This window comes from Salvelinus sp. IW2-2015, linkage group LG3 (assembly GCF_002910315.2).
Source record: "Salvelinus sp. IW2-2015 linkage group LG3, ASM291031v2, whole genome shotgun sequence".
Lineage (NCBI taxonomy): Eukaryota > Metazoa > Chordata > Actinopteri > Salmoniformes > Salmonidae > Salvelinus > Salvelinus sp. IW2-2015.
The window spans coordinates 8319534-8328106 of NC_036840.1; the positions used below are offsets into that span (position 1 = coordinate 8319534).

At 45.0% G+C, this 8573-nt stretch overlaps 1 protein-coding gene across 2 annotated transcripts in view; it reads right to left on the reverse strand.

The window, feature by feature from the left end:
• Window positions 1-1664: 1664 nt before the first annotated feature.
• Window positions 1665-8573, reverse strand: part of LOC111981083 (branched-chain-amino-acid aminotransferase, cytosolic-like) — a 30669-nt gene continuing 23760 nt past the window's right edge. The window contains exons 5-11 of one of the 2 annotated variants that reach the window (XM_024012227.2): window positions 7572-7692; window positions 7204-7364; window positions 6417-6559; window positions 5447-5532; window positions 3976-4116; window positions 3676-3750; window positions 1665-1849 (exon numbers count right to left, since the gene is read on the reverse strand). In XM_024012227.2, the coding sequence (XP_023867995.1) occupies window positions 1811-1849; window positions 3676-3750; window positions 3976-4116; window positions 5447-5532; window positions 6417-6559; window positions 7204-7364; window positions 7572-7692 (766 nt within the window). In that variant the 3' untranslated portion in view covers window positions 1665-1810. The remainder of the gene's footprint in view (window positions 1850-3675; window positions 3751-3975; window positions 4117-5446; window positions 5533-6416; window positions 6560-7203; window positions 7365-7571; window positions 7693-8573) is intronic. The other variant, XM_070434370.1, reaches the window with a different exon arrangement.

An 8573-nucleotide genomic window follows, 5' to 3' on the forward strand; every position in this document is an offset into this window, starting at 1 on the left:
TTAAAATTGAATAGAGAGAGAGGGGGGGGGGGGGGGGTGTAAGCCCTCTCCAAGACAACTCATGCAGCGGAGCAGAACAGGGAGAAAAGAAGAATAAGTGACAATAAAGAGGGGAAGGAGAGAAAAGAAAGAGATGATGGAGAGGACTAAGAGAGAGAAGAGAGAGAGAATAGAGGGAGATGAGATGTATCCTCAGAGTCAAGAGGGAGAAGAGGGAGAAGGAGATAGGATGGAAAGGAGAAGTACGCTCCTGCAAACAGCCATATGTTGGGGAATTTGTTTACAGTTTCCTGTCCTGCATGCGATCAACAGCCAGTTAAAAAGGACTACAGTGCAAGGTGAAAAGTACTGTATCTAAGGCCTTGGGAGCTGGGAGCCGTACCAGGGGGTAAGTTGGTAAGATGTGTGTGCTGGGCTCTATACCAGCCTGCCGTAGGGCACAGGGTTGGAACCAGCACCAAACAGCCCGATTTTCACTGGGAGGCAGCTCAGCCAGGAACCATGGGCCCTGCCTTGGGGAACCACACACACAAGGGTACACACTCACAAACACACACACACACTGTACTGAACATAATGCAGTAGACACAGTGGACACAAATGTTTTGGTGCGTATTTATTATTTGGATCAACAGAATAGGCAAAATATTGTATCACCTGACGCATTGCGTCGACGACATAAATACATCTCTTCCATCTAAGCATATATAGAACTTGACATAAAGCAGATCTTGTGCTTGACTTTCTAGGTACAGATAGAGAGATATCTGTCAATCAAGGCATTACAGGTCTACAGTAAATGACAGACAGTCCAAGATACATCAGCACACAAATGACCAGTGTTATGTTTGATTAGACGTCACCATCAACAGATCGTAGATATAACATACATTTTGACATTAAGCACCACACACTCGTGCACAGCAACTGGCGTGGAATGATATTACTACTTGTAGAGCTACTTGGCCTTGTGCTTTCTTTGATAGCAGTGGTTTGTGTATCATTCCACCGCTCTCGGATCCAAGCTTCAGACGTCAGGGATCTCTCTCCCTCCGATATACCAGGGCTTATTTCCAGTGCCCTCTTTGAATTCATTCATCGTTCTCTTTTAGCAGTGCTAAAGTGCTTCCCCTTGAGAAACTTGGTCCGCCAATTAAGCTCACTTTAAAACGGTTATATTTGTTCAATATAAAAATTCTAAAATCCTCTATTCAAAATAGAAATACCATACTCAAAAAGAACGTTTTCGCAAGGCACGGTTCAAACGCACACTTGCATGTAACGATACTGAAATACATAACCTCTGCCTACGTAACATGACCCCTTTAAAGGTCTATTGAGTCAAAGTGGTTTAACATTAGTTGCTGCTCATTGCTAACGTTACTCCTCTAAATCTCCTGCTGGTAATATTTTAGAGTGAACACTTTAGCAGGGCTGCCACACCAGGGCAGACTATTGAGATCTGCACCGTCTGAGTGTCAGTTCTGCGCAGGGCAGGGTGTGTCAACGTGGAGGTCGTGCACATTTTGAGCAGAGTGGAATAATATTGCTACTCACCCTATGGGATTTCAAACTGAACATCCAGTATACTGCAATCTGAGTAAGATTATTGCACATTTAAAAGAGCTTACCCACACACAAGATTTTACTGATATAGAGGTTACACTGCCGGCTGGTTATTTGGTGTGTGTGTGTGTGTGTGTGTGTGTGTGTGTGTGTGTGTGTGTGTGTGTGTGTGCATGTATGTCTGCGTATATGCATATACAGTTTGTGTGTGCTTGTCCCAGATACCCACACCACTGTGTCTTGGTTACACGAGGACAGACCAGTCACTCTGGGTCCGGCCGTACTGTGACCAAGGAGAGAAAAGGTAATCAGAAGGTCAAAGGTTAAACTGGGGTCAAACAGGCATAAAAACACAGGCCAACAATTACAGTAGCAGTCACAAACTGTTTTAACTCCTTGCCTCCAACACAGTGAATGGTGCAGCCGAAAACACAAAACAAAAAGAGCAAATATCCCGAGCAAATCTTGCGAACTCAGCCACACACAGAACAACGACCAAATCAAAACAGAATGTTCCTGAACTGCGACAACCGCGGAGACAAATCCAATTATTTACGTCTCATGTTGCAAATTAGTTCTAATGGACGGAGTCATGAAAATAAATAAGCACCCGCGATGAGAAACAAAAGAAATGCAATTTCTAATTAACATGAAAGAGAAACGGAGGGCCGTGTTAGTAAACCCGTCTTTCATCCCTCTTCTCATCCCTCGCTCCCCTCGTCTTAGACAACGTGTTTGTTTGTGCCCAATGTCTTCTTCTTGGGGAGGCGGACGCCATTCTGTTTCTCATCCAAATTAAATGTCAACAGATCTAACATCAGGCTGGAGTTTTTTTTCTTAATTTTGTCGATGTTATTGTTCATTAGGCTCCTCCGTCTCTCCCTCTCCTCTCCACTCCCCTCCCCTCCCCTCCCCGCCTCTCTCTCTCTCTCTCTTATTCAAGCAGCTTCATTTGCGGTGTCTTGGCTTTGATCACAAAGGCTGAGACAATAATTAGGTTTGTGTAATTACAGCAGGCATCTTAATGAGAGCTTTCAGGACTGTGTGACTGCTCTATCTCCCATCCCTGCCCAGCCATTACTACATGAACCTCCTCCTATCTCCTCTGTCTGGGTGTGTGCCAGCGCCACAATGAGCTACAGGGAGGAGAGAAGCCACACATACACTCAGATAAGGTTTACTCACAAAGGCCGGCACGCACGCACGCACACACACAGATCCACACACACACAGCTACACACACAGCACTAGTGGTTTGGCAGAGGAGACACACACAAGCTCTCACACAAAGCCGGGGCGATGAGGAGATTTAGAGGGAAAACGATAATCACCTGACCTAGCCCTGATAGGGTGAAATGATATGAGGCAGAGATGAACACAAACTCACTGACGTGACAGAGAGACGGCCAGACAGACAGAGAAAGATACTGAGAAAGATCTAGACTGAATGAATGACCCCACTCAGTTTAACACCCCCACTAGCAAAGGTATTCCGGTAGGCAGGCAGGGTGAGTGGGATGGTATCCATTTACAGCTCTTAACCAAGGCGATGGAGAGTAGAACATACAGATATGTGGCAAGCTACAGGGCAGAATACACACTACACTTTACTAATACAAAACGGCCCTGATACACTAACACAGAGGAGACAGAATCCAGATGAATCTAGTCTGTATCTCTATGGAATAGTCTGTGTGCTGAGGATGACATCAGTCTAGGTCAGACAGTCGACAGGCCCTGACGTCCATCCAGCCGTTACCATTACTGTGGGAGATGCCACATCTGCTGTGCGTGCCTGCATACATACGTACGTGTTTGGTTGCGTGCGTGACGGAGGACACTGTGCTTGCCTAACAGTATATCTTCCTTCACTGTCCCTGTCCACTTGCTGGGCTCAAATGAGTGATCCGCTGCTTCGCAAACACACGTGACCGCCGACTCGACAACGTCTTAGCCAGTTGCGCCTCCGAAAAGGATCCAATTTGATAGCGCGAGTTACAATACAATCTACCTCTGTTACACATGTCTCACTGGGCACACACTGGTTGAATTAAATGACGTTGAACCAACGTGGAATAGATGTTGAATTGATGTCTGTGACCACCTTGCCTGTATATCTGTGAGCTCCTTCATCAGTCTAGAGGCCGGCTGGGGGAAATCCTCCTGACAGGGGATATGTAGGTTCTAGAGAGAGAGAGAGAGAGACACACACACACACACAGTTTAAAAATACAACTTTCTGGAGTAGCTGTTCAGCGGTTTATGACAAAGTGTTAAACGTGAAAGTGCTTGATTCTAATGTTTTGAATGCTTGCTTGATTGCATCATTCATCCATCCATCCAGTCATCCATCCATCCATTCATCCATCCATCCATATGTTGTAAGGGTAGTGAGTTGTGGTTGTGTACCTCTCCCTGGTAGAGTATGCGTCCCACAGGACTGACCACACACGCAGTACCAGAGCCAAACATCTCCTTAACACGGCCCTCTTTCAGAGCCCAGCGCAGGTCTGCCATGGTCAGGTACCGCTCACACACCTTAAACTCCCCCTAGAAGAGGAGGGGGAGAGGGGGATGAGGAGAGGGAGAGGGGGATGAGGAGAGAGGGAAGTGGAGGAGGAAAATACATATAATGAAACTCATACAAGGGCAGGCTTCTGTAAACGCTTAGCTTCTCATCTCTGCTGAAGACTTCCTGCATTCTGCACAATGTTTCACTCTCTCCCTATACAGTATATCTCTCTCTATATACTAGGGATCTCCAACCCTGTTCCTGGTGAACTACCCTCCTGTAGGTTTTCACTCCAACCCCAGTTGTAACTAACCTGATTCAGCTTATCAACCAGCTATTCAAATAAAGTGCGCTAGATTAGCGTTGGAGTGAACGCTTACAGGACGGTAGCTCTCCAAGAACAGGGCTGGAGAGCCCTTCTCTTTCTTTCTCTCTCTCTCTCTCTCTCTCTCTCCCCCCTCTCTCTCTCTCTCTCTCTCTCACTCTCTCACACACACACCCCAGTGTGGCATCTTAGTTGCCAGATCTGCCTGTGCTTTAGCCAAGTCCTCCAAGATTCCTTGTCATACTATGCATGTATCTGATCTGGCAACCAGGCTACTGGTTTCATGGCCAGTGATAGCCACTGGTATAGTGCCTGTGCCCCTGTAGCAGATGGAAGCACCCCTGGTGGTATGTCCATGCGAGTGTCAAGTCCATCTTTCCCTTAATTAAACCCAGAGTGCCCTGTGTTGTTGTTGAACTGTGTTGTTGTTGAACTGTCTTATGTCTTACCCTTATAGAACACATTGTACTTGCCCCCCTCTTACCCTCTCTATATACAGTACCAGTCTAAAGTTTTGGACAAACCTACTTATTCCAGGGTTTTTCTTTATTTGTACTGTTTTCTACATTGTAGAATACTAGTGAAGACATCAACACTATGAAATAACACATGTGGAATCATGTAGTAACCAAAAAAGTGTTAAACAAATCAAAACATATTTTAGATTTTAGATTCTTCAAAGTAGCCACCTTTGCCTTGATGACAGCTTTGCACACTCTTGGCATTCTCTCAACCAGCTTCATGAGGTAGTCACCTGGAATGCATTTCAATTAACAGGTGTGCCTTGTTAAAAGTTAATTTGTGGAATTGTTTTCTTTCTTAATGCGTTTGAGCCAATCAGTTGTGTTGTGACAAGGTAGGGGTGGAATACAGAAGATAAACCTGTTTTTGCTTTGTCATTATGGGGTACTGTGTGTAGATTAATGAGGGGAAAAAACAATTCAATCCATTTTAGAATAAGGTTATAATGTAACAAAATATGGAAAAAGTCAAGGGGTCTGAATACATGCCAAATGTACTGTATATAATTCTCTCTCTCATACCCATTTCCTGTTGAGTTCCAGGATGCTCTGCCGCGTGATCCCAGGTAGGATTATTCCATCCAGAGGGGGCGTTGCCAGCTCCTCCTCTGGAGAGAAAAACGTTGGATGAACAAATTAATTTAACAGATATTTTAGTGTCAATGGAATATCCAATCTGATCCAGTTTACAGAGATGAGGTGAAGAATGGTGAGATGGTGGTCTCCCGGGTGGCGCAGTGGTCTAGGGCACTGCATCGCAGTGCTAGCTGTGCCACCAGAGTCTCTGGGTTCGCGCCTGGGCTGGGTTCGCGCCCAGGCTCTGTCGCAGCCGGCCGCAACCGGGAGATCCGTGGGGCGACGCACAATTGGCATAGCGTCGTCCGGGTTAGGGAGGGTTTGGCCGGTAGGGATATCCTTGTCTCAGTATGTAAAAATTTAATAAAATGTATGCACTCTACTGTAAGTCGCTCTGGATAAGAGCGTCTGCTCTTGGCTGGTAGGGATATCCTTGTCTCAGTATGTAGAAATGTAATAAAATGTATGCACTCTACTGTAAGTCGCTCTGGATAAGAGCGTCTGCTAAATGACTAAAATGTAAATGTAAGAACAGCACTGGCTATGTAAGACTGCAGCTGCGGTGATATACACTCTAACCACTAGATGTCACTGTTGTACAATCAGACACAAAGATCAGTTTCCTGTTCAGTAACATTATGTCCATATCAACAGATCCAGAAGAGGATGGTCGTGTTCCCCTGCTCAGACGTTGCCAGATCTTACAATGCCTGGATAGGTACTTTAAGTATCAGCTAACCACGTCATATGTTCTAGAAATTGCGTGGCATGCAACCATTGGTTGATGCATGGTATGTCTGAACATGGGAACGCAGCCTATATTTCCTTTGGCCTTGTCCAATTGCAATAGCCCGATTTAAGCAAAGGTATTATCTCTAATCTCATTGGCCATGACACTGAAAGTGATCCTGATTACCTCCTTTCTCATTATTCCAGAAGAGGAACATATTCATGGTTCCGACCTCTGTGACTTGATGGTCGTCTCCGTACAGCCAGAGGACCTGCTGGCACCCATAATCCACTGCTTCATGCTGGGCGTAGATAGATGCTCCATAGTTCCTGTAAACAAACCACCATGTTCATGTTCATTTTATTCCACAAACGAGAGTTGTCCGTTTACATTTAAATTCCATGTGTCGTAATCCAAAATGATTTGACACTGTTCCGTTCGTTAGAGTAACCTAGCGTGTGATCTTATTGTGTACTGTACATAAATCGTGTCACAATGAAATCCAAAGCTCTTTAGAGTTGAATCTGGTGTAAAGCTGTATTAGTACTGTTGGCAGGGTGGGAATATTAGGGTCAGGACAAATTAGTACAACACGTTGCAGAGCAAGCATTTTTACTGCATCTCAAAAGAATACTACCATGTCTGATCTTCCTTTACTCAAAGGGTACAGTAACCAAATACAATCCTAACTTGTGATATGTTGGATATTTTACAGTCTCCAGTCTCTCCTCTAACCCTCCCATCTTACAGTCTCCAGTCCCTCCTCTAACCCTTCAGTCTCCAGTCTCTCCTCTAACCCTCCCATCTTACAGTCTCCAGTCCCTCCTTTAACCCTCCCATCTTACAGTCTCCAGTCCCTCCTCTAACCCTCCCATCTTACAGTCTCCAGTCCCTCCTTTAACTCCCCACATCTTACAGTCTCCAGTCCCTTCTCTAAACCTCCCCTCTTACGGTCTCCCATCCCGCCTCTAACCTACCCATCTTACAGTCTCCTGTCCCTCCTCTCCAGGCTCTGATGTATTTGGAGTCGGCCCAGAGAGAGACAGGTTTAGCTCCTGTACTGAAGAAGGAACCAACAGGACTCAGGATCACATAAAGTAGAGCATGGGACGGCTTCTTCACTCCTAGAGGCCGCTAGGAAGGGACACAGGCCACACACACACGTACACACATGTCAATAGTTGACATACTCTTGAACTATTCACAAATTAATGATTTCAACTTCACCAACAAGTACAGGGGAAGCTAGATGGAGGGAGAGCCCTGTCACAGCATATGAGAGTGAATGAGACAGTCCCTCACAGAAGGAGACAGAAAGTGGTTGGTTGGTCATCTCCTCACCTCAGTACCCAGGAAGGTGGGTCGGATGTAGAGACTGGCAGAGTCTGACTGGGGTACCCACTCCAGATCCACCTGTACCAGCCTCCTGATACACTCTACCAACTCTGCCCTGTCAAAGGCATGGAGGAGGGAGGGGGGAGATGGAGAGAGGACAAATGAAAGGTTGAGCCAGGAAAGGAGAAATGGGACAAAAATATGAACAAACAGAACATTCAGTGACTGCAGCAGACACTACAGAAAGTCATTTAGCAGACTCTCTTATCCAGAGTGACTTAAAGTTAGTGCATTCATCTTAAGATAGCTTAGTGAGACAGTACATTTTTCTCAATTAAAAAGTTATCTGCAAAGTCAGTGCTAGTAGGAAAAGCAATTATGTTGATGTTCTGGGGAACATTGTTCCAGTCTTGTACTGTACATGATATGATACACTGTAGATACTAGACACTGTATCTATACTGAACACATATACAGTGGGGAGAACAAGTATTTGATACACTGCCGATTTTGCAGGTTTTCCTACTTACAAAGCATGTAGAGGTCTGTAATTTCTATCATGGGTACACTTCAACTATGAGAGACGGAATCTAAAACAAAAATCCAGAAAATCACATTGTATGATTTTTAAGTAATTAATTTGCATTTTATTGCATGACATAAGTATTTGATACATCAGAAAAGCAGATCTTAATATTTGGTACAGAAACCTTTGTTTGCAATTACAGAGATCATACGTTTCCTGTAGTTCTTGACCAGGTTTGCACACACTGCAGCGCCATTGTGGAGAGGTTGGAGTGCCTGGTTGATTGAGTGTGTGGTACAGGTGGGTCTTTTAATACAGGTAAGCGAGTTCAAAACAGGTGCAGTTAATTTACAGGGTAATGATGAAGTGGAGAACGGAGGGGCTGGTCTTGAACGAAAAACTTAACATAGGTTCTGTGAGAGTCCGGAATTTCTTACTGGTTGGTTAGGTGATCAAATACTTATGTCATGCAATAAAATGCA